This window comes from Brachionichthys hirsutus, chromosome 6, assembly GCF_040956055.1.
Source record: "Brachionichthys hirsutus isolate HB-005 chromosome 6, CSIRO-AGI_Bhir_v1, whole genome shotgun sequence".
Classification (NCBI taxonomy): domain Eukaryota; kingdom Metazoa; phylum Chordata; class Actinopteri; order Lophiiformes; family Brachionichthyidae; genus Brachionichthys; species Brachionichthys hirsutus.
In genome coordinates, this window is record NC_090902.1 from 5,129,647 (window position 1) to 5,154,766 (window position 25,120).

Here is a 25,120-nt window from a genome sequence, read left to right on the forward strand (position 1 = left end):
GGAAAAGTAAATCATCTTTGCTAACGTTGGGATATTCAGCGAAGGGAAATGAAACCTAATAAACGACGGATTACGAGCCAACAGGCCCGAGCAGAGACATGCGTAATGCCACCATTCCTAAAAAACAAAAACAGTTCATTCACCGTCGTCACCAGCTACTTACAGGATTACTGCTAAAGTTCTGTTGTTGGTTAAATCTACAGTCCAGATCAATCATCTTCAAACCGTCCAGATGCATCAGATCCACATCATCTGTCCAGTAATTTTTGGACAGATAATCGCTCTGACAAACACAAAACATCATCTCACCGCTGAGGCACGATTCCACTATGACCTATGACCTTTCAGTGAACGGTGCTTCCATCAGTCCGGTTCATACCCCCCCACCCTTTACGGCCCCTTGAGCCCGTCTCCTGGTAGCCCCCCCATCGACGAGGCAATGAGCCGCGACTGCTGAAACGATATTTTATCGGTGACCTGCAAGCCTCAACGTGTTCTGCGCTGGTTGAGCAAAAAGCGCCACCGGTGAGAAGTGGAGGTATCGTTTCAGCGCAGACACCGAAACGCACGTCGGTGCAACGGTCGCATCGCGGCACGCACGCCGAACTCAAACCTGTTCCCTTTCCTGTGACTGACGTTCTGTAGAAGTCTGTCTGACACACACACCGACCCGTTTCTTTCAGAGCATTTCAAATCATTGGGGGGGGGGGTGTCTGGATTTGATCCCGAAGGGTGCGTAAGTTTGTTTTCCAATATTGTGCAGCCCCACAAGCGTGGAAAAAGTTTCCCCATCAGTGGGCAGTTGTTAATTTATGACTACAATAAAGCATCCCGCCTCAGTTAAATGAAACTTGTTGGGGGGGGGGTCATGCTGTGTTAAGTGCTCATCAGTTGAATCTAAAATTAGACATCGAAATTCTACTAAGCGCACGCACAACTCGAGACAGAGAGAGAGGCGCGCATCTTCCAGTTTAAATGACGACTGCAAAACAGAAACGTTCTTATCCTCGGGTCAGTGACTCATCGGGACTGCGATGCGCGTGAAGGACCGACACGCCGGTCTCTACCGGAATCCGAGAGGGGAGCAGCGGTGCAGGACGCCGCTCGGTGGAAGGAGCCCCCCCCCACACCCCCACCCTGCCCGCACAACAGTTGCCTGCACCCCAGTCCGTCTTTGTGCCGGGATCACACGCGGTCGGACCCGACTCATCCGCTCCGACGTAAACGCGCGCATCAGTCCGGACGCGGACATGAAAGGAAGTCGAAGCCTGGCGTTACCTCCGAGAGGAGGAAGAGGAGGAGGAGGAGGAGGAAGAAACAACAATCACCCCAAATTATTCTCATGTAGCTTCTGTCGGTGCAGCCGCGGCACAAAAGAGTCGCGCGTCGCACCTGAGAAGTGCACGGCAAAGACCGACGTGCGCGTAGTGCGCGTTTGCTCGTTTATAAATATCAGCACGAAAAAACTCTGGAGAGCTCCAGGCCGCCGCCCCCCCCCCCCCCCCCGTTGGAGATGGCGAGCATAATAAGAGATGTGGCTCGGAGCCGCGGACCGGAACCGTCTCCTCGTGAAGAACGAAGAGGAGTCGGGATGAAGGGTAAACGCACCGCCCGCCCCGCACACACACGCGCGCGCACACACGCACGCACACGCGCGCGCACACACACACCCGGGCGGCTGCGACGTCGGGGCACAATATGTCACATCCACGCCTGATAAGGAAAGTCAACATCAGTGCGCGAAGCCGTGCGCGAAGACACGCACGAAAAACACCGGAAAGCCGAACAAGCGAAGCCAATGACAAAGTAACACGGGCTGACTTCTCCACAAACAAATGATCGACCCCCCCCCGAGTTACCCACCGATTGGGCGGGGGGTCCAACTTATTACGCATGGTTGTGCTGCGGGGGGAGCGCGGGGTAAACAACGCATCTAACTCCGCCGCCGCCGACCCGGGGGGGGGCTCCCAGCTCCTTCCGCAGCGGAGTCTCCGCGAACCCCCCCCCCCCCGGTTGCTCTTTCTCGGTGGTTTACATGTTGATGCGGGCGACCGATATATCCACGGTCGACCTACAACACGTCGCTCGCACCCCCCCCCCCCCCCCCCGGTGGGCTAACTGGAACACGTTGAAAGGCATCTGACGCGCCCCCCCCCCCCCCTCATAGATCCAATAATCCCAAAGATAACAAGCAAGCGAGATTAAAAAAAATAAAATACAAAAAGATGTCCAATGACACGCACGGTTACGCACCCGCTCGTGCAGATGGCATGTGAACGACGTGCACGCGCGGCTCGGTCACGGCCATGTCCAGAGCCTTTCGCTTGCGCCGTCCGCGGCTGCTCACTAATCTCGACGGTTTTCGGCTCTGAAAAGTCCGGTGGGGGCGGGGGGGAGGAGGGAGGGGGGAGGGCATGTGGGGGGGGGGGGGGTCGTTAAGAACAGTCCGTTTCGTATCGCCTGTCTCCAGTCTGAGAGAGAGCGAGAGCGGGGCAGAAGGGCGCACGGAAACGGCGTGGGAGATGTAGTGCGCGGCGATCCACGCCCAGGATTAGACGCAGGAGAGCGTTGAAGGGGGAAGGACTCAAGGTACCAGCATGCAAAGCGGGCTCCAGCCGCTCATCAAGGGGAATGGTGAGGAGGCAGGGGGGGGGGGATTCGCGACCGAAGAGTGTAACGGAGCTCTGAACGGAAAGGCTTATCGGGGTAACGAAGTAATAAACTACGTTCCTTGTAAACAAACGGGTGTCACTGGGGGGGGGGGGGGGGGACCCCTCCTTTTCCGTGATCTACGTCTCCGGGATTAGAATATATTTAGGACAACTATGTCATTTAGACTCGTTAATTTGTGATGGATCTGGATTAAACACCAGATGAAGGTTTAACCTTCAGATATTCAGGCTCACCAGGTGAAACGCAGACGGAGGATTATTTTACTTTGGGTATTTGTTGATTATTTTTTTTTAGGTGTATTTGAAGTAAATTTGCCCTAAATTCTTAGAATAATTCACACAAAATAACAAAAGCACAGGATTCAACTGGGATGCTACATCAGAGTTGCATCAAAACACACGATGTACCGGCTAAAATGGGATGCGATGTGGCGTGGGTTCGGCTGTGGGGGTTTCAACGGAATGCGTTTCCAGCCCGGACTGGGATTAATCTGGTTTACAAACAGAACGAGAATTAAGTTTGAGATTTTGTCCTTTGCTATAACATAAAGTCAAATAAAGGCCTTCAATCATCCCATCCAGAAATAATCCAGAACCGCTTCAACACTGCAGCGCCTCGAACGTGAAGCATAGAAAGGAGCGTCTCTCCTGGAAGGAATGTCGTTTCTACATCAATACAATATAAATGTTTCCTTTGCGACGACCAAATCAAACCAGAGCGGCTTAAACACTTCAAAGGAACAGATTTTCCATCCATCTATCCGCAGAGACGATCGTCTCGTCTGTGGACACTTTTTTTTAAACGCCTCGCAGGTCATCGGTGTCGCTGGCGCCTAGCTCTGCCCATTCCTCACTAACAATGCCCCCCCCCCCCCCCAGTTCTGTAATATTCCTGGGTTATCTTGCTGCAACCTTTCATCTTTCAATCCCAATAAAGGTTTGGATTGAAGTCAGGCATTGACGACGGTCGCTCCGGCGTCCCAGAGCGTCACAAACCAAAGCCCCGGCGGTCGGGATCGCTGTCCCTTTTGGGAACGATCAAAGATGCCGATAAGCTTCAGCTTCCTCGCAGAGGGCGAAAGCTTTCCTTTGATCTTTGATGGGAATCCATCTTACCCTCGTCGTGCCGACGCGCAGGTTCCCGGTGTGAGAGGAAGCAACGCGGCGCCATCAGAAAGCCAACACGCAGACGACGTGTGGCAAAATAGATGATTACATTTACTTAACTGTCAAAGTCCGGCAATATTTTTGACCAGAAAAGATCTGCTTTTATCCTTCCTCCTCCAGACGCGCCACCGATCCATATCGGCTCAAAGAAGTTGCAGTTTTATTTCATCACTCCACAGAATCCCAGATCCGGACCTGACTTTTGTGTTTCAAGTGTAGATATAAAAACATAAATATAAAAACACTCCTGAAGTAACTCCGTGAAGGTTAACGAAGTCTTCTGGGGGGGCTAAAGCTGCTAATGAAAGTAGCATTTTGTGTTGAACGTGGGACAAAAAAAGAAAATGAAATCTGTTGCATTGATCCATTTCAACTGCTATTTTGCTGATAAATCATATTGAACCACTGAACCCCCCCCCCCCCCCCCCCAAGGAAAGCAACTCCTTTAGGACAACACGTTTCCCACTTTTCTCAACACTTACGGTGGGAAGGACACCGTGCACGCGCGCGCGCACGCACATACACATTCGGCGACTTTGCTCTGCCGTGCACGATCCGTGCAGCCTCAGACGAGGCGTTGCAGGGCGAACGAGCCTCCGGTCGAGATCACGGCGAACTCCTTCTGTTCTTTCCCGTGACGGACCGGATCGCTGCGTGGGAGCCTCCGGCGGCGGCTCGCCCGGTAATGGCTGCATGTGCGCTACCGAACCGCGGACAAATGTCGGGACCCGGAGACGTCGCATGCACGAACATGCACAGCCGGGGAAAGCACGGAGTGTCACGAAGTGGGCAGATGACACGTCGGTGTCGTGTCCGAGCCGGAGGGGGGGGTGGGGGGTCACCGGGAGACCGGAACGACCCCGGTGGCGACCGGGCGTCACCGGTTACACACGAGTTTAGTTCACAGGCTCCACGGCGGTAGAGAAACAACAACAACAACAACAACAACTTGTTCTGCGTGCAGTTATAAATCCCTTTGTTCATTTCGAAGGCCACCTTTTATTAAAGGATGTCCTTCAAAGCGGGTTACCGGTAACCGGTAACCATCTACCGGAGTCCTACCGGAGATTACCGACCCTCGCTTAGGCCGCCATGGCTTCCAGCGGCGAGGATGTCCCGCGTCTAAGTTGCGTGTTTCACCTGGTCAGAATGTGAACGACGAGTCGGGGGAAATAAACATCAAACATCAAACGCACTATTCTTCCATCTTGTACAAGTAACGCGTTACTCAAGGAGGAGAGAACGGGGACGCGGACGGTGCTCTAATTCACCGGGTAATGGATGGCCCGACGCGCCGGTCCGGCCGGGGCTGCGCGTCCGTCCCGGATCGAAACGACTTCCTATACAGACCTCCGCGTGCACAGCCGACACGCACGGACAAGTCATACATGTCACCTCGACACGCAACTTGGCTCTCCCGTGGATTTAGACCCGACATAACGCCGACACAACAGCGAGGCATCCCCGCAAGCTCCCGCAGGAACTACAGAAAATGCAGATATCCAGGTCAAAGTTTGGCGGAGTTTCACGCGCACGCAGCAGCGTTGTGCAACCCCCCCCCCCCTTAATGCCCCCTTCGCTCGCCCATAACGCCTTTGTTATTAGTAATCGCATGGTATTGCACCGTCTTACCTTGCGCCCCGAGCTGCCCACGGCCACGAAGCCCGCACGCCGCGCAACAAGCTCCCGCTGTCGACCCGGGGAGGCGTGCGCGTGGGGGTCGGGGGTGCGATTTCCGAGTAGAATGAACACAGCCTGCAATTTGACTTGTCCTCGCGATCTTCCCTTATTGCCAGTTTTCGGTCCGCAGCAGCTGGAGATGAGAATCGCGCACCCTGGGTCCTAGCGCCGGATGAAGCCCTACAGGTGAATAACAAACAGGGGGGCGCTTTGATTGTGGAGGGGACGGCGCGAATCCGGTCAGCCTGTGCGCGCATTAAAATAATGATCTGTTGTCCCAGTAAAAAAGGATCATTTTGTAAACCAAATGTCAAAATATGAGAAGACTTTCTTCTTCTTCTTCTTTTTTTTTTTATTTACATTTAAAACATCCAGATTATAATTTCACAGACTCTTATTTATTCCCAATTAGAATATACGGTGAACCAAAAAAAATCCAAGAATTTAAGAATTTAACATTCTATCTAATAAATATATTCATCATCATCATCATCATCATCATCATCACCATCATCCAACAAATGGCAGTTTGAAAAGACTCCAATCTGTGTTTTGTCTATTGTTTTGTTTTTATTGCTGTTTGATGAAGCTGTTGCGTTTAGACACAGGCTATAGGAAACGCATATTGTAATCACTATAACCTACACCACAAGTTATTTTGGCACGTTTCTATTATAGATCGGTCAATATACGTACTGTAAAATATTCTGTATATAAATCTATAGGTGTATTTACCAGCCAATAAATGAAATACAACATTCTATAGAATTTCTTACTCATTGAAGCGTTTAAAAATTTACCACTCGTAATAACTTTCTGCTTTTAACCATCTAATGGGATTAATCTGGTGTCAGCACCCTTTCGATTCGACATCCAGGACACGGCTGAAAAGGCCACTAAACGCCAGTGAACCGGAGGACAAATGTCTTTTTGTTTCACAAATAAATCAGATATTTAGGCACAGATATAGTCATGCAAAACACAGGAGGACAAATGCGTCTAAAAACCATCAGTAGCATACAAAGATACATGCAAGGTTTTTACATCCTTTCTTTGATTATCTATAGCATATACTGGCTGCAGGCATCTGAAGTTACTGAGGTAAAGTCTTTGTTGAAGGAGTTGAGGCTAAACCGACGGAATGAACTGCAGGTTAAGCGACGCTGCCTGTGCTTCAAGAGACAACGCTAGAGGAGTGCATGAGACGTATCCTATAGGCTCAGGCAAAACAGCAAAAAGAGGAAAGTGCATGACTGAATTCTACAGATGCAAAGTGATCATTTTAAACAATACTCTAATTACTTAAATAATCCATCGATTCATTGTGAGCAATTCTCTTTGGAAATATGAAACTTTCTACTCCAGAAATAGAACCCGAAACGTTCAGGTCTGTGGATTGTATTGAATAACTTTGTGCACGGCAGTTTTCCACTCAGATGGGACAGAGTTCACAGTGGATCAACAGATATTGGAATCACAAGTGTGTGCAAGAAGAGTGCCTTAAACGCTGCCATGGGCGTGCAACAGCACATTTCATTCCCTGATCAAATATTAACGCTTTGAAAGTCCCACTGTTGCACAAATTTAGTCATGTGATTGGTTTGGATTTGTACCAAACAAATAAGGGAGCCAGCGACAATTTCACACAATAATGTAATTCAGAACCATCTTGAATAACCCTAACATTAGAATTTAGAATTAGAACATAAAACCATCCATAATGGATTAATGTAAAAGTGATCATATGGTTTCAGGAGGTTTGCCTCCATGTTAGGTGTCTATGCACCCTGAAACAAAAAAAGATTTCAAGGACATGCAAAATATATTTTGTTGAAAAATTCTGCCGATAATCAAAGTATATTTAAAAATCCATTTAAAATCTAAAAACTCTGAATCACAGCTTTGATGTATTTGAACACAGTCCCAAAGGAAGTTATTTATGGAGAAAAAATTCCAAACTTCCTCTGAGTGCAGCTCCTGAATATTTCGATGATACAGTGCTGGATTTGGACTATTAGTAGGGCAAAGTGATATATTCTTAGATGCTGATAACTACTGACCATAGTTCCCTGTCTTTCATTGACATTTTACAGATGAGATAATTGATTGATCAAGCAAGGAAATATTTCATGGCTTAATCACAAATGAAAATAACAATTAGATGCAGCACGACATTCGTGTTTGCTTTGCTTCACAATCCAAATATGATACTGGCTATAGCCTGCAGAACAGTTAGACCTCGTGGGACATCTTGAAACCTGCCCACAGGTGAAACCGTCTGGTGTTGATTCTGTCAGAGCCAGGTTAAACGAGAACAACAAGCTCTGGCTCCCTCTAAAGGTGTGCTATCGTACCCCATATATGATAAACGTATCATGTGCAGCTGTCTTTCTCACATTTTCCAATGCAGCCCTTCCGGTGTTCCCTGACCGGCACCTAAGGGACCCCAAAAGCTACAGTTAAAATAAACAACTGAGAATTTCAAGACAGAATGGAGAATAAAGCCAGTGTGAACACTGCATTGGCAGCGTGGGCCGTCACAGGTTTCAAACCTCACATCAATAAGATACGTAAAGATGCACATTTAGAGGGACTTTGAAATTAGCCAGGAATGTTGTTTGACCGTTGTCAGCCGATAAAGTCCGTGAGGCCATTCAATACCCCTCAGGAAGAAAAAGAGACGCACAATCCCGGAATACAAGAAAGCAGGAGAAATGTTCACAATGCAGGCGCACGTGAATGTGCACTTTTCCATGCCTCCGTTACACAGCAGTCTGAAAACAGAAATACGAGCGAGGAGACGCTGCTCAAGATTCACGTCTATAAATAGGTCAAATATATTGACGTTCCGGTTTATAGCCTTTATTCTGAGCCGACCGTGTTTAAAAAGGTGGCACATTCCTGAGTAGGTCTAAAAAGCATTTTACCTGCTGAATTCAAACGATGTTGCAGATGTTGAGCTCCTTCAAAAATATGTTTAAGAAACTTGATGCTGCTATTTTCCACTACCGTAGAAAATGCTTTTTTTCCCCCTTAATGCAGATTGATCTTAATTAAATTCTGTCATGGCTCAGAATTGTAGACATGGGAGTTGGCAAATAAAACTAATTAGGAAATTTCATATTTAGGATAATAATATAATATTTAAACTATTAGATACAGCTGAAAAGACATTTGAAAGGGACTAACGCTAGATTTTCAAAATTTAGCTCCGACCTTCACCTTCCCATGATGCTTTGCTGTCGACAGGTAAGTTTACAGTACATTACTGTAAATGTTAAATACATGTGTTTGTGTGATTTGTTATCGATAATGATATTAACACCGTTCAAACTTCACTAAAGATGTACAGCCACTTTTTACAGTGTAGGGTCACCGTCAAATATGTCGTTCTGTTTGTTTGGTTATGGCTGTTGTGGGGGTGCGGGTATGTAACGCATATATTATGTTATTTAACATTAACGTTCGAGTCTTTACTGCAGCGTTACCTTCAGTGAATGCAGAGGAACCCCGGAAGGACGGATTCATTCATGTTCGCGTCACGCACAGCGTGCCCGTTACGCTTCGTCGGTGTCATTAGCTGGATGCTAGCTAACTACCACCGTGTCGTTGGACACAGACTGCAGCTACAAAAGGGAAACGTCCCGGGAGGAACCGACTCGAACCAAACATGTACTTAAATTGCTTAATCGACAACTAGTATTCAGCAATTGTGAATATTAGTACCACTTATATACCGAATAGCTGCCATCCGCCGAAGCGTCGGGTTCCATAGTGTAGCGGTTATCACGTCTGCTTTACACGCAGAAGGCCCTGGGTTCGAGCCCCAGTGGAACCATTAGCGTTTTCCAATGTGCGATTTGTCTTTGACTCAAGAAGAGTTTCCTCAAATTGAATCACGCTCATTTACTTTAAACCACGATCTGAGGTCACAGTCAAAGAGAACAAAGCAAAAACAATCATCTTTAATACAGTTTTAAAAACCTTTGTGAATCCTTTTATCTCAAACATTCACGGTAGCTGCAGGTTTCTAGGCTGACTTGTTAACATACAATGAAAACAGCAAAATCTATCTGATCAAGCTGTTTATATATGGAAGCATGCCAATTGCACATACTCATAGATTTCAATTCATTAAACATGTATTTAAAAAATAAATAAACCAATTAATAATAATTTCTTGACAAATAAAAGAAACTAGAAAAGCACCCAGAGAGCAGACCTCCGCCGAGCAGCTCATTCCCCTCCTTATCGGATTTACACCGTCCACATGCTGATCTGGATCATCATCAAAAGGTTATAAATTAGTCTCGGTATCTTTATACACCAACCATTAAAGTAAACGTGAATCGGAGTAGCTGTGCACTTGTAACTGATTTTTTAAAATCCTAAATTGGGTTTACAATGTTAAAATGTAATACTTTTTATTGACCTCGTTCTGGATCAGATCCAGAAGACATTTTGCATGATAGTTCATATCGGACCTCTTTATGACTGTGATTTTTGCTGAGTGAATTTAACGTATATTTTACGAGATTTTTTGAAAAAGCCTCCATTATAAGTAAATGGGATTAAATAAAAAAAACAAAACAATGAGACTCGTGTGTAATATTATGACGTTTGGAATGTCGTAATGCTAATATTTAAATTAGGCCTTCCCGTAACCGGATATTGCCTCATTTCTACTTCCTGGTGTTACATTCTTTTGTGTCTGAAAAATGGCGAACGTAGCTGCCGCTGCAGCGGCTGCTGCCGCCGCGAGTAGAGACCCGGCCGTAGATCGCTCCTTGAGATCAGTGTTTGGTGAGTTAATTACAATTATTATCTGAAGCTGCGTTTGTCTATTTGGTGCAAAATGAGTCGATCAAACAACACATATCTGATACAAAAAGGCTTGCTACCTCATACGTCCGGCTAATGTTACCGTTAGCCAAACTAATACTAACAACCTGAAGAACAAAGGTTTTAATTTTTTTTCAATAAAAATGAGTTAGATTTTTATTTTCACATTTAATATTTCTAATTTTCCCTTGTTTTCGTAGTGGGTAATATTCCTTATGAAGCCACAGAAGAACAGCTGAAAGACATATTTTCTGAAGTGGGACTTGTTGTTAGTTTCAGGTAAGTGAAAGTGTGCCATTCAATCTCACTAGGAAATTAGCATTACAGTGTGATACAAAGAGCCATTTATTTTGTGTCACCTATTTGTGTAATCTATATAATTGTATTTGTGTTTTTGATCAGTTCCAAAGGTTGATGATCACACGTGGTTAAATCTGACGTGGTGTTTTCAGGTTAGTGTATGACCGAGAGACTGGAAAGCCAAAGGGATATGGCTTCTGTGAATATCAAGACCAGGAGACGGCCCTCAGCGCCATGCGGAACTTGAATGGGCGAGAGTTCAGTGGTCGGGCTCTCCGGGTCGATAATGCAGCCAGTGAAAAGAACAAGGAAGAACTCAAAAGTTAGTGTTTGATGTTACTTCAAAGCCATTGAGAGTTGTGCAAAGCAACACGTTTGTTGTGATCTTGTCTTCTCTGGCACAGGTTTAGGGACAGGAGCTCCCATTATCGAGTCTCCGTATGGAGATAGCATCCAGCCACATGAAGCCCCGGAGTCCATCAGCAGAGCTGTGGCCAGTCTCCCACCTGAGCAGATGTTTGAACTGATGAAACAGATGAAGGTGGGCTCGTTTACTTCCTGTCTTTTTGCTCAGTAAATATAGAGGTACAAAAATATTGCTGTTCTGTAATGGCAGGTTTTTAACACTGTCCTTCACCAAATTGTGTCGGTTGCTCTCAAGTACGATTGCATCCGAGCTGGGAACCGGGACGGCACGTCTGGCAGTCTGCTTCATTAAGCGGCGACGCCAGACGACACACTTTCTCTCCCAAATGAAAGAAGTGTTTTTTTCCAGTAGGAAGACGTTGCGAACATTTGCTTTCACATCCTGGTTTGCTTAATAATGGACACATTTAAAAAAAAAATTATCTGAAGTGGAAGCGAAAGCTCACTTTGTCTTTTTAAGTGATTTGCTAATATTTTTAAGCAGTCAATAAAATCCTATTCTGTCTTTCTCTCTCAAGCTGTGTGTGCAGAACAGTCCCCAGGAGGCGAGGAACATGCTGCTGCAGAACCCTCAGCTGGCCTATGCTCTGCTGCAGGCCCAAGTGGTGATGCGGATTGTTGACCCTGAGATCGCTCTGGTGAGAGATGCTGAGAAAAGAGCTCAGTCAAATCGTATTTTTTACAGTCTTTATGACTGAATCCGAACGAATCTAACTGATGTGTTTCCATGCGCTCCCGTGTGCAGAAAATGCTCCACCGTCAAGCTTCGGTCCAGCCTCTGATTCCCGGTGGACCGGCCGGAGGAGCACCGCCAATCAATTCGCCTGCTGTGCAGCCCAGTGTGCCGGTGTCTCAACCGCAGCCTGGCGTAAGTAGAGCATTTCCAGTTCCGAAAGCAGCGGCAACGTGACGCACTCTTCCTGCCTTTCTACTTTCCCCAACATTTATTTCAGACACATCCTGTAAGTGAAATGAGTAAATGAAGAAGCTTTCAAAACGAATTATAGTCGTGCAGCTTGCAGGAGCTCGCTGTGAGCCAGAACAATGCAACGTGAAGAGGACCAGCTTCCTGATGCTGCACAAGCTAGCATCTGCAAAGTAAAAGAGCGATGTAGAGGTCCCCTAAGAAGCTAAAAAATGATGCCTAAATATGGATTTATATTCTAAATGTAGACATTTTAATATGAAGATTTTATTATTTTTCCTTAAATGCAGGAATTTAAAGTTTTGTAAAATAATTTTCTGCACGTTGTCTTTGCCATTTTTGAATCGTGAAAAGCTCCACTTGATATTAACATCTACACATTTCAATTGTGTTCTTGTTAAACGTTTCCACTGCTCTAGACTTTGGTGTTATGACCCTTTTTGTATTTCAGGAGCTCAATATAACTGCTTATTTGAATTCAGATAGTGAGGAAATGAATGAATGAAATAAAAATGAGCTCCTTCTTTGATGCAGGATTCCGATGGGGAAAACAGAGAATGTGACAGAAGTAAATGAAACCAGTATAATATCACACTGGATAAACACTCTGCATTCAGTTTGGCTCAGTTTAATTACTTTCCCAGCTCAGTAGTTGAACACACCATCCTTTTATTATATGGTTCAGTACCTAATATTAGTAAATTTGGAGTAACTGATAACTAAAGTTATCAAGTGAATGTAATGGAGCAAAAGATTTATATTAAACCGAGTTGTTTTGTGTATTTTTTTACCAACCAGCCTGGAATGCATGTCAATGGATCCCCTCAAATGATGCAGCCGCCTAATATGGGCGCCGTTCCTGGACCGATGCCTGGACAGGGACCGGTGCCTGTGGGAGCTCCAGGTAATCATCGCGTTGCATCCGTGCGTTTGTCAGCCACTGTTCTCCTCTTCCGAATTACTAAGCTCGTCGCCGGTTTGAATGAGCGGCGTGAGCGTTTCATGGCGCTCTTCATGCTGTGTGTGTGGAATGAGATCAATCTTTATTTCACTCTAAAGGTCAGTGTGAACATCACAAAGGTGCTCACAGAGGTCATTGTGGTCGGGCTGAACTTTAGCTTTTAGTAAGAGTAAAGACGTATCATTTGGGCCATTTTTCAAACTGTTGTAAGACATTCTAAGAAGCCTTTCAAACGAGTCTGAAAAAATACCAATAAGATTGAGTATACAGTATGCTGATCGATCGAGTGCCAAAAAGCACCCAAAACAAGTTTGGACTTTGCTCTGCGGTCCATTGAACCATCGCAGCTGTTTCCTACTCGCGTTTTGTCATGATAAATTTGTATTTATCTACTCCATGTGAGCAATGAGGTTCATGTTGAAGATTTGCATGCAATGTCTCACTTTGGTCACTAGATGTCGCCAGTGTACCTTAATTAGGCAAGGTGCTTAAGTGGGCAGTCAAGTCGTCTTCACTTTGTTTGCTTTGGGACGCTGTACGCAAATCATCTGCAGGTCATTGAATCCCAAAATGGAATCGCAAATAAGACAAAAAAATCCAAACATTGAAACAGAAATTGTTGATGAAAATGATGCTAACATTCTGCAAAGATATTGGGTTATATTTAACACTTTTGCTTCACCTCTTCTTTTAGCAACACTCGCCGTGCGTTTGGGAACCGAGGGAACCGCCGCTGTAATTTTGACAGTGGACTGTTTTTCTCGTTCTTGCCTGATGTTGGATTTCAACCCTCCTTTGTGGTACTTTTATGTTTCATGACGCTCCAAACATTTCTCTGGGTACCGAGTCGGCGCTGCAGGTCAGTCTAGCGACCAGGCTGTGGGGATCCGTGCAGAGAGCGCTTCGGTGTTTTCTTGCTGATCTAAGCAAGACCTTCCCAGAAAATGAGGAGTCTAAAACGTTCTCTGGCGGCTTCACAGATGTGCAGGTTACCTCTGTCGTGTCGGACCAATGGGAGTGCACCATCATGGAGGCTGACCTTTGACCTGTACGCTGATCAGAAGCTGAAAGGTCTCTCCCCTCTTTAGTCCAGAGGAGGCCGCGTTGCCTAGAAACAAAGAAAGGACAGATTCCCCTTTCACCCGAGTCCTCCTGGAACGAGCCCAGAGCGGCGGCGGCGGCGATGTCTCTGGATCTGGCTTCTACTCGCTTTCCTCGTCGCATCGTAGACTTTCAGCTGTTGTTTGCGGGACGCAGAGACAAACTGTGTGCGATGTCCACGACAGAATCTGTCCGGTCTTTGACAGACGGTGAACCCCCTCCTCGTCTTCAGTCCAGAGAGGCTCGTCTTGAGCCCCATCGTGTTATCGAGCTGTTGCCAGGGAAACCCAGTCAGTTTCAGATCCTCCTCCAGATGACTTCTTTGAGCAGCTCACAACTTTTCCAGTCTCGTTTTCTTTTTTTTTTGCCTCTCCTTTTTTCGAAACACGTTGACATCGAATTCAAACTGGGCATACATTTAGTCGTTTTCAACATTTGATATGTTGTTGTTGTTGTTTTTTTGTTCAATCCAGAGTTTCGATGTTTTGGAGACGATCACATGGTCCTCCGCAGCGTCCCACACGGTTTTGTTTGTGTTTTTAATTCGCGTTCGTTTTCTTAAAGGCTCCTCGAAGCTTCTTCATCTTATTAGCTGCAGGTTGCAGCAAGTCGGCAGTTTCACAATCTCTCCTGCTAATCATACCATGTAGATTTGCTAATCACCTGATCATATTTCAAAGAAAGACTAGACAGATTGGAGAATGCAAAAGCCAATAAAGTGTAATTAAGGTCGGCCCGCGTTCAACAAGTTCCCAAACGTCATTCCTCTGTGCTGGTGGAACTATGCGCCCCTTTAATGCCGACCAGAGAAACACGTTCAGCTGGAAACCAAATCAAGGGACTAAAGTGGTTTAAGGTGCTTCAGCGTCTCTCCGCCCTGCAGAAAACGCATTTCCCAGAAGCCTGATGGCACCCTGAGCTGTAAAGTGGTGAAATCAAGTGGCTTCCTTCCAACAGGATTGCATCATGTTTTTGCTTGTTATAAAAGTGTGCACCCGGAAAAAGGTGAAAATGATTGGCAATGATTGCACTCATCGCCCATAGCGACAGTTCCGTGAAGTAAATTCCTGCATTTCCATTCAGGGTGTGATACTCGCCCCACCGCATGCTTCAGTTTGACATCCCACAGCCGCGTGATAGTTTTTTTTAAATTTACTATTGCTGTTGATCCAAAGAAAATCGTTTTATTTATTTATTTTAAAGAGACGACCTCTGTTGACCCCTTGATTTATTTATTTTGAACTCGTACTTCCACTATAATTGTTTGTTCAACCCTCAAAAAAAAGTTTTCCTTCTTTTATGGCCCATTGCGAATAATAATAATAATAGATATTATCTGAGGTATTTATCGTTCTGTTGCACCCTGAGTCTTCACGCTTGTCTTTTCTCATCTGGCATTTCATTTCACTCCAATATTCCATCCATCCATTTTTCAACAATGATATTCCAACAATATCCCCTTAAATCAATCCGATTACATCATCACCATTTAATTTAAAGGCATATCAGGTATGAACAGAGCCAAAAACCTCCCTCTGTGCGCTTGTGTGTGTGTGTGTGTGTGCACGCATGTACATGCAGCGTCGTCACCAGCACGCTTCACAATGCTCTCTAAGTGCCGCTTTGCTCTCTTGAGTCTTGTGTTCTTCTTTTGCTTTAATGCTGGCTCAGGAAACCTTCAGCATTCTCCCTCAGGATCGTCGGGGCAAGCTGCCATCGAGCGGCCTCAAGGTATCGCTGTACCACCCCCACCCCACCTCAAATTCTCCGAGCAGATCATAGATTATGGAGAGGTCGCCGTCCAGACATTGAGGCTGGGCAGCTAAAGAATAAAAAGTCCACCATGATCGAAATGAGATCAGTTTTTGGTGAAATCTGAGTGACTGATTTTAGAGCGGTTAATGAAGACTCGTAAAGGCGTCCGTTTTCTAACCTGCTAACGTGAAAAGGGACGTCGGCGGAAGAGCGTAAGCAAGAATAAAAGCACCCGAAGTGATCTCTCGCCTGTTGATGTGGCTTAAAGCGAACGGCATCCGGTATTCTCTGCATTTCCGGCCCCGCTGGGAATCTCTTCCGGACCGACTTGTGTGTGTGTCGGCAAGGCAATCCAGCGGGAGGAAGCGAGCCGCCTTCGGGGTCGCCAGACCTTTTTGTGTAACCCATTCATCTTGTCCGCTGTTCCTCCTTCAGTTACAAATGAACCCGTTCACCCGTGGCGTGTTCCCGAATGAGCCTCGGCTCAAATCGAGCATCCCTTTTGCCATTCTCGATATAGAAAGCGTCTAAAAGTGTGCCGAAATGATCGCATTGTAAGTTTATTGGGTTAATTATTACGCTCCTGCCAATTGGTTGTTGCTTAGCGTGCCACTGCTTTACCTTTTATGTTGTGTGAGACTGGCGTGAGGCAAACAGACGGAGCTGCTTGGTCTCCTTTACGTGGAATTCCAACCATTTTAAAGAGTAGAAGCCTATTTTTAATGGACAGATAAACGCTTTTATGATGGAATGATTTTTAACGTGACTGAATTTATGGCTTTTTCCTCCCATCAGGACCGGGCGGCATCCCCCCCAGGGGCCTGCTGGGAGATGGTCCGAACGATCCCAGAGGGGGAACTCTGCTGTCCGTCACCGGAGAAGTCATTGACCCCAAGTAAGACGTTCTCTCCGGGTTATAAGCCATAAATATTCATCGGGATTGACTTTAATGATGCCAGTCGTTACCGTTACCATGGCGACAGCAGGTGTGGCGTTAACATTTCAGCGACTTGATGAAGAATAGAAATGCGGGGAAACCAGTTTCCTGAGCTGCCGTACGAACGCTCGTGACTTTTCCTCGTGAAGAAGATGAATGACTCGTTAACTTGTTACGATCTAACTTCACATTGTGATGAGTCGTGTTCAATGCTTGTTTGTTTTTTATGCAGAGGCTATTTGAGGCGGGGCTTTTGTTTTTCTGTTTCCTATGGAGGTTCTAAACGTCGTCTTCAAACGGCCGCTATCACGCGTTAAAAGAACAGCCCCTCCCTCGCGTCGCGTGAATTTGCCTTTAATTTGAGACGAGTTCTTATTTTCTGTTTGCGTGTCTTTAGCCGCGCTTACATGGGAGCTCCGCCTCCACACCAAGCGCCACCCGTTCACTTGCCCCAGATGGCAAGCGGTCCCCCTCTGGACATGAGAGGACCTCCGATGGATATGAGAGGGCAGCCCATGGGCGAACAGCGAAACATGATGGGTGATCCCAGGGGGCCTCCGATGATGGAGCCACGGGGGCCCCCGATGGAATCCAGAGGTAGTGGCTGTAATAATGCTGCTTACTTGTTGTTGTTGTTTGTGTGTCTGAAGACGTGTCGAGAAAATCCGAACAAGGTCACGCTTTGTTGTTCCTCCTTTCTCTGCAGTCGGTTTGGGCTGAAGCCGTTTCCTCCGGTCAGCCGAGCTGCGGCGCTTCAGAAGCCACCAGTCCTACGAACACACCGTTTAACATTTGTGTTTTTTTGTGCGTCGCATAATTTGTCTAACAGAGTGTCGTGTTCAGATGAATTTTGCAGTATGTAATTCTGACAAAGCTTAAGCCTTGTTTTTTTTTGTTTTTTGTTTTTTTCCTGTAGGTCGCGACCCGAGGGCGATGGACACTCGCGGTCCAGTGTCGGGCCAGAGGGTTCCCATGACGGCGGGGATGCCGGGCCCGGTTCCTCACGCCATGGGTCCAAACGCTGTTCCACCAGCCAGACCAGTAAGAGCTGCGTCGACCGCGCTGCCTGCGTTGGCTGTTAATTAGGAGCTTATTATAGGCAGGTAATCACTCTTCTGTCCAACATGGTCTTGCAGGGTCCTGGAGTTTCTGGTATCCCTCCATCAGGAGGAGGCTTCAGTCCAGGGCAGAACCAGGTCTCCACGCAGGACCAGGAGAAGGTGGGTGTCGGTCGGACAGAGCGCCTCCGTCTCAGTGCTAGTTGTTTGTATTTTCAGTCGCTGGCTGTAAGCCACATCTATCGCCTGAGAGGTGTAGGCAGGAATCATTTTAAGGTTTCCCAATTCCTTTATTGCCAAACACCAGGAATGAATCTCCTCATTCCTTCGCTCTAAAGAGAGAGACGGCGCTCGTTGTCTTTAATCACAATTGTATATATTCTTTCTGTCTAGGCTGCCCTCATCATGCAGGTCCTGCAGCTCACCCAAGAACAGATCGCCATGTTGCCTCCGGAGCAGCGGCAGAGCATCCTCATCCTCAAAGAGCAGATTCAGAAGACTGCAGGAGGAGCGCCGTGACGGTCTTTTTCCGGGACGGTTTCAGGCAGGTCCAGATGAAGTTTGTGTATTTTTATTCAAATCAACAATCGCCATTGTTGCCGACATGACGTTCTTTCTGCAGGACTCGACCTTCTTGAGCTCCTCGCCCTCAGTAGCCTGGAATGCTTTTTTTCTTTAGTCGTTGTTTTCTGTATGAAAGGGTCAAAGGCTGCGCTCGCTAAATCAAAAACCAGCAGCAAACTGTTTTCCTTTAATCGACCCTGTAAAGGATTTGTCTGGAAGTTTTGTGAATTAAGAAACAAATAAACTTTGACATTTATTCAAGGAGTATGGCTTTTAATAGAAGAGTACAAGACTGCAAAACATTGAAACAATAGCAAGTTTTAAACGGAAGTCCTTCCATGTTGCAAGACGATGACCAATCCAAAGCTACGTGACTGGCTTATCAGTCGGAATAATGGAGCGTCGTTTCCCGCACCAATGTAGCGCCTCAAAACGTCACTGCTGCAGCTGTAAAAAGTAAAGTGACTATCGATTGTGTGCTGCCTTGGATTTAAAGGCTAACTTTGTGCAAAAGATGTATTTACATATTTTATTACAATAAGTTTATTACAGACATCATTCAGGTTCTGAAATCAAAGCCAAATACTTCTAACTTTCAAGTGTCGGACTACAATGAATCACGAAGGCGTTGCCAGGAAGGCATCCCATAATTAAAATCTGAGTCGAGGTGGGTTGTTGGGCCACGATGTTCCGAGTTTCATAACAATGTCTCACCATAAGTGGAGCTGATGAACAACATTTTTTTCTGGCAGTGTGTGTGTGTGTGTGTGTGGCGCTAAGACACACTCCGCTCGTACTACAGGTTGTCAGGCAGCTTTGTCATGTGATTTATAACATTCCGGGTATAAACCGAATTCCATGGCACCTTTCACTTGTCTTGCTCAGAAGTTTTCCTTGTTGAAGTAAAACTTGGTTTTTCGGGGATCCACGTCCGAGTATTTGGCACAATTCTTCGCCAAGACGTCAGCCAGGGCGGCGGGGCCACACAAGAACGTTCCCACCACGGAGCTGAGGACGGCAACACAAAACACAATCGGGCTTCATTTGAGCCGCTCTGTAAATCGACAAGGAAAAGGTGAAGGTTTATTTCACCTTTCACCCCCCCCCCCCCCCATATGAAATTAAACCAGAAGGGAAACTTCTCACTGAAAATTTCTGGAATTCTTAAAAAAAAAAGTAACGCAATAACGGGCACCACTGCAGGATTTGGTCTGAAACGATGAGAACCGGTTTTCGAGCACCGAGCCAGACGAACACTGGACAGGGAGCGAAGGCCGTATCCCTTTCCATCGCAGGAGAATGGAAACGGTGGTTTCGTCTTACTTGGAGTTCTCCTGGCGGACTTGCTCGAACTCGTTTCCCCAGTCGGGTCTGCCGTAGTAGGTTTTCTGCCTGAGCCCGGTGACGGCGTCTTTGTCCTGATCGAAGCGGACCATCACGTGATCGGCCTGAAATAAGATGAGTTTCCGTTTTAAATTTACACGGGAAGGTCCGGGTCCCTCTGGCTCGTTCCCGCGCAGACGTACGTGGCTTTGGTCCCATCTGGTCAGGTAGAGCTTGTAGGTGAGGAAATCCCCCATGCCCCTCTCTTCCATCTCTCTCTCTAGGACCTGCAGCAGATCAGCGAACCACTCGAAGGCGTGCGTTTCCCGGCAGAGCCAATAAAAGTAGATCTGAAACGAGGAAACGGACAACGGGCCTGTTAAACAATGACTCCTTACGAAAGAGTTGGCCAACGCCGCGACGTGTTTGGATGCATTGCGAAAATGCCGTGCGCTCCACGTAGATGTCGGTGCACGGCAGGCTACACACCTTTCTTGTTCGCAGCTTAGGGTTGGAGTCTTTAAACTTGTACCAGATTGACTTGAGGATAGAGGCGAAGGGAGTGACGCCGATGCCGGCGCCGACCAGCATGCTGACTTCATAGTCAAACACGTCCTCGCTGGCGGTGCCAAAGGGCCCGTCCACGCCCATCCTGAGCAATCACATTAAATAAACCGATGTCAGGGCAATAATAGAGAACAGGCGACACGCAAAACACGACCAAAAAAACATGTCACAGACTCTCAGTCGTCCAGGTCAGCCGGACTTGAAACGGCCGAAGACGTTTTTGCATCTCAACTAAAGAGGCTTCTTCGCTTCTGAGCGGCTGGCGTTAAAAATGTCGCATGGATGGATTGGCTTACTTCGGGCCCTGCGCTCCCTCCGGCAGCTGCTGCATGATCTCAATGAGTTTGTCCGTCCAGTCCCCAGCAGAGCGGATGTGCACGCTAAAGAATTCCTCCTCGGGGGCGGAGGTCATGGTGAACGGATGCCACTCCAGCTGGGAGATGGCCGGGCAGTTGAGGAAGATGTACTGACCCACGTCCATTTTGAAACCGCTCTTCACCAGCTGCAGCTCCAGCACCTTGGATGGATGTAGCACGATCTGAAAATGAAGTAAAGTGAAGTTAAAGCCGCTGCGACAGCCTGCGGGGGGGGATTAAAAACTCACAGGGCTTAGACGAATCACAAATCAAACGTACCCTCCTGTATCTGACTGACTGCATGTATCGAATGAACCGCAGCACACGCTCGCAAAGATACAGGATCATTGGGCCGATAACCCACATCCAGGTCTGAAAATGACAAAGGCAAACGGTGAACGCCCGTTTCACTTTGCATGACAACAGCCTTTAAAAATGAGAAGAAGAAGAAAGAAAAAAAGCACCTGTGGGAATCCTCCAGCAAACTGAGGCATGGGACACTGGGAAACCCGTCCCCACTCGTCTGTGTGGTATTGGCAATACGTGTAGTTGTGTGGCGGATCCGTTTCCCTCTGACTCCTCACGATACGCCTGCAGGGGGAAGAGATGCGTTAAACCGTTTCAATATAAATCAATGTTTCATCAAAAAACAACAACAGGAAAGCCGAGAACGTTCCCTTACCCGGCTCCGTGAAAGACGAGACCAGCGAAGAAGAGGATGAAGAGGTGGTGGGTGTACCAGAAGACCTCGAAGTAGCTGCGTCTGATCACTTCCATGGAGGAGGTGATGATGATGATGAGGGCCAGAGTGATGACGATTCCCGTGAGGCCAGCGATGGTGGTGAAGACGAAGTAGGTTGGAATTTGCTGCGGGTCCTGGGACGCGAGAAGAGGACGGTGAGGATCGCAGTAAATGGTCTCACTCCTAATGGTGGACACCAAGTCTCAACACTCTCTCTCTTATCTATTATCCTACGACTGTCATCAACACGCGAGATGTGGCTTTTGTGCCACCGCATTCATCCGACAGGAGAGTTTCAGCAAGGACGAAGGGAAAGGTCTACAAGACGGCGGTGAGGCCAGCCATGATGGACGGCTTAGAGACGCTCTGGGGAACAGACAGGAGGCGGAGCTAGAAGTGGCGGAGATGAAGATGCCGTGGTTCTCCTTGGGAATGACCAGGTTGGAAATGAGACGATAAGAGGGACAGTGAAGGTTAGACGTTTTGGAGATTAGACTTTGATGGTTTGGACACGTCCAGAGGAGAGACGGGGACTATATCGGTAGAAGGATGTTGAGGATGGAACTGCTAGGGAACAGGGCTAATGGTCGACCCAGATGGACGTAGTGAGAGAGGACATGAGAGTGGCTGGTGTTGGGGAGGACGATGCAAAGGACAGGGTGAAGATTTGCTGTGGCGACCCCTCACGGGACAAGAAGATAGTGCAGTAGTCTTGAGGAAGCTTTATTACAATTATAGCAACTTACAATTCCTGTTTTGCGAATTGGGTTCAGGTAGGTGGTGGTGCTTGAGTCCTCCAGGACAGACAAGGCGTTGCTTAGCTCATCGTAGACTCCCTGCCTGCTGTTGTTGTACCACTCCACGTTCAGCAAATGGGCGATCATGTGAACGGCTGTCGGCACACAGAGAGGAGAAGCGGAATGAAGATCGATAAGGTCAACAGCCTCAGTTCTAAAAGGGGGTTCCTTTCCTTCCTGCTGGTGAGAAAAGAGGAAAAACATCTTTGTTTGCATTCAATTGCTCCCCCCCCCCCAAAAAAAAAAAAACCATGAGCATGTTTAACTTTTAGATATCGACTTGTGGGTGGAGGAGGATGCAGGTAGGATAAGAGTTAGAATTCACAATGCGTCACACCTGAGTAAATGATTAACTAAATACTAATGAGTGTCAGGAATAGAAAAGAAATGACACGCCAAGAAACAAATTAGGACGAGGACAGAAAGGAAACTAACTGCGAATTTATTTGTTTTACGCACGTTTTGCATTTAGATAAAAGTATTACCGTGACTAGAAACGAGGACTGAAAGAGAAATGCTTGCACAAGTTCACCTGTCATCAGAGCTATTGTGTAGGCAACCAGCTTGTGGAAACTCAGATTTTTGTCCAGTTGTTTCCTCATTGTTCTGCCACAACACTGAAAGACAAAGAAAGGCGAGAAGGAAATTTACTCCTTGTTATTGTGCAAACATATAAATTTCCCCCATCTATAATAGGAATCTTTTCAGTCGTATAACAGTGGAAACACAACAGTGGCACTCATCTGCGGTAAATGTTTTAAAATGAGCACATTACAGAAAACACTCAAATCAAAAAAAGATTCTTAACACTGCAAGTAGTTAATTTTCTTGCGGCTTTGTAACAGAAATGGAGCCTCAAGTGTTCAAATAAACATTATTGAAAGGAGGAAACTGAGTTCACTCAAGAATAAGAAGAGATAAAAGACATAAAAATGCATTAATTATTAATAATATGCATTAAAAAAATACATGAAAACTAGCAAACGTGCACTCATGTCGTCTTTGCGTTTGTGTACAATGACGTGAGAAAGGTCACGCTGCGGTCTCACACAACAACGCGACACTCCCGCAGAGACATTTCCTTCACTCCAAGCAAGTAGTTTCGAAGGTGCAGCATGTAATAAATGTGTCTGTCCTACTGTGAACGGGACAGATCCACAGACAATGGCCTCGCCATTGTTAGCCGCGCTTCTACATCAGCTATCACTTTATAAATAGCATAAAAGTTATAGGAATCATTTTAGATTCCACCTCAGGGCTGGGATTTAACTGCAGTATTTGTGCTGGAACTTTAGATCTTCAAGCTGAAGCTGATCTCATGATCGGCTCTGGAGGTCGATGAATACGTGTCTACCTGCATAATTACACACACACATATACGTATATATACACACACATATACATATACACACATGTACGCATAAATATATCATTTAAAGCAAGGATCTGAGATTGTGAAGCAACCAATCAGAGAGCAGCCTTGGATCAGAGCTTCTATTTTTCCTCTGGCATCCTTCATTCAGGGCAATCAAAGCAAAATCAAGCCAATATAATCAATCAGTCAATCGGTCAGCATCCTAATGCTGACCGATTGATGTTTCTTTTTTTTTTTGTTTGTTCTGACACGACTCGCTCCCCAAAAGCGCATCATCGCTTCTATTTTCTATTTACAGTTCTCTTCATTGCATGCATAGTAGAACAATAACAAATGGCAGTGCTCTCTCTCTCGCTCGAACTCGATCTCATCGTGGCTCTCTCACCCCGAACGAGCCTCGGACCAGCGACAGGAGGTTCCTGCACACCGGGAGGAGGATCAGCAAGCAGTTGAAGTTGAGGACAGCGGCGGGAGCTCTGGCCCAAGCCAAGGCAGGCTGGAAAAAAGGGACTCCTTCACGTGAGTCGGAATCCGCATGTAAAAGTCTAGACGGCTGTTCTCGGTTCTCTACTCACCCCCAACAGATGACGCGTGTAGTAAAACTGCTCCCCTAAATCGTAGAAGAAGTAAAACCAAACGAAAAGAAAGATGTTGATGGACATCCAGACCACCTGCAAGCACATCCCAAATCATGGTTCAGTCAAAGTAGACTTTCATTCAAAAATAATGACTGTTTTTTATGCCTAATTACTGGTAGCCTTAATTGCGGCGTGGATCAGATCTGCGCGTCTTTTACATGTGCTCTTGGTCACATACGGCCCGTTAGGCTTCATAGCATTAGCATTTTGTTTTTGTCTGCTCCCGCTCTGTCTCGCTATCTCTTCCCTATCCATCTCCTTGTTTTTGACTCGTCTCCGACCAGCCATTCTCTCGCTCTCTCTCTCTCTCTCTCAACCCAGCCGGCCAGACAGATGGCCGTCCACCATGAGCCTAGGTTCTGTCCAAGGTTTCTGCCCGTTAAAGGGAAGTTTTTCCTTGCCTCCGTTGCTCTTGTGGGTCAAGTTGGGTTCTGTGTTTCCCTGCAGGTCTTTCCCTGCTAATCCTGTAAAGTGCCTTGAGATGACTTTATGTTGTGATCTGGCGCTATAGAAATAAAACTGAATTGAATTGATAATACGGCCCGCCGAACTTGTCCAAATAATATCATTAAATAACATTTTATTACAAACCTCATTCATTTTACCTTTTTCCCTGTAATGCTACCTGTAAACAGCCAAATCCTTTCATGTAGTGGCTTTTACAGGCCCGGCCCCGCTGTCAAATGTTAGAACCCATTGTGGCCCGCGAGTCAAAAGGTTTGCCCACCCCTGGGCTAGAATGAACTCACCAGTATCAGGGCCGTGAGCCCATTGTTGACTATCCAGTTACTCATGTTGATCCCGCTGTCTCGACTCGCAGCACCTGCCCCGGCTTCGGGGTTTTATCTCAGCTCCGGGCTCCTCCTTCCTCCACAGGTGACGATGCACCAGGAAGAAGAAGAAGAATGAAGACGGTGCGCTGTTCAGGAAGTTA

At 46.6% G+C, this 25,120-nt stretch overlaps 2 protein-coding genes and 1 non-coding gene across 3 annotated transcripts; 2 read left to right on the forward strand and 1 right to left on the reverse strand.

The window, feature by feature from the left end:
• The first annotated feature begins 9,284 nt into the window (after positions 1 to 9,284).
• Positions 9,285 to 9,357, forward strand: trnav-uac (transfer RNA valine (anticodon UAC)). The gene has a single exon. It is a non-coding gene; the product is annotated as a tRNA-Val (tRNA).
• Positions 9,358 to 10,237: 880 nt separating this feature from the next.
• On the forward strand, positions 10,238 to 18,644 carry cstf2 (cleavage stimulation factor, 3' pre-RNA, subunit 2). Its single transcript, XM_068739988.1, has 13 exons — positions 10,238 to 10,322; positions 10,562 to 10,640; positions 10,814 to 10,983; positions 11,066 to 11,202; positions 11,606 to 11,725; positions 11,833 to 11,955; positions 12,811 to 12,916; positions 16,625 to 16,724; positions 17,164 to 17,363; positions 17,683 to 17,807; positions 17,903 to 17,986; positions 18,218 to 18,368; positions 18,447 to 18,644. Exons 1-12 carry the CDS (start codon positions 10,238 to 10,240, stop codon positions 18,341 to 18,343), a joined length of 1,455 nt encoding a protein of 484 aa, XP_068596089.1. The 3' UTR covers positions 18,344 to 18,368; positions 18,447 to 18,644.
• nox1 (NADPH oxidase 1) lies at positions 18,639 to 24,986 on the reverse strand. Its single transcript, XM_068739987.1, has 13 exons — positions 24,936 to 24,986; positions 24,124 to 24,219; positions 23,934 to 24,044; positions 22,706 to 22,790; positions 22,123 to 22,268; positions 21,317 to 21,510; positions 21,099 to 21,225; positions 20,914 to 21,006; positions 20,575 to 20,816; positions 20,201 to 20,363; positions 19,915 to 20,061; positions 19,712 to 19,836; positions 18,639 to 19,396 (listed from the first exon to the last, which is right to left on the reverse strand). Exons 1-13 carry the CDS (start codon positions 24,978 to 24,980, stop codon positions 19,270 to 19,272), a joined length of 1,701 nt encoding a protein of 566 aa, XP_068596088.1. The 5' UTR covers positions 24,981 to 24,986; the 3' UTR covers positions 18,639 to 19,269.
• Between the last annotated feature and the right edge of the window lie 134 nt (positions 24,987 to 25,120).

Excerpts from the sequence above, each read along its gene's own strand:
- cstf2 (XM_068739988.1), top strand. The coding sequence starts at position 10,238 with ATGGCGAACGTAGCTGCCGCTGCAGCGGCTGCTGCCGCCGCGAGTAGA. Across the intron at positions 11,956-12,810 it reads TGTCTCAACCGCAGCCTGGC|CCTGGAATGCATGTCAATGG; the intron begins GTAAGTAGAGCA and ends TTTACCAACCAG. Across the intron at positions 17,987-18,217 it reads CCACGCAGGACCAGGAGAAG|GCTGCCCTCATCATGCAGGT; the intron begins GTGGGTGTCGGT and ends CTTTCTGTCTAG.
- nox1 (XM_068739987.1), bottom strand. The coding sequence starts at position 24,980 with ATGAGTAACTGGATAGTCAACAATGGGCTCACGGCCCTGATACTG. Across the intron at positions 22,791-23,933 it reads TGGTCCGAGGCTCGTTCGGG|TGTTGTGGCAGAACAATGAG; the intron begins GTGAGAGAGCCA and ends TTTGTCTTTCAG. Across the intron at positions 19,397-19,711 it reads GTCCGCCAGGAGAACTCCAA|CTCCGTGGTGGGAACGTTCT; the intron begins GTAAGACGAAAC and ends TGCCGTCCTCAG.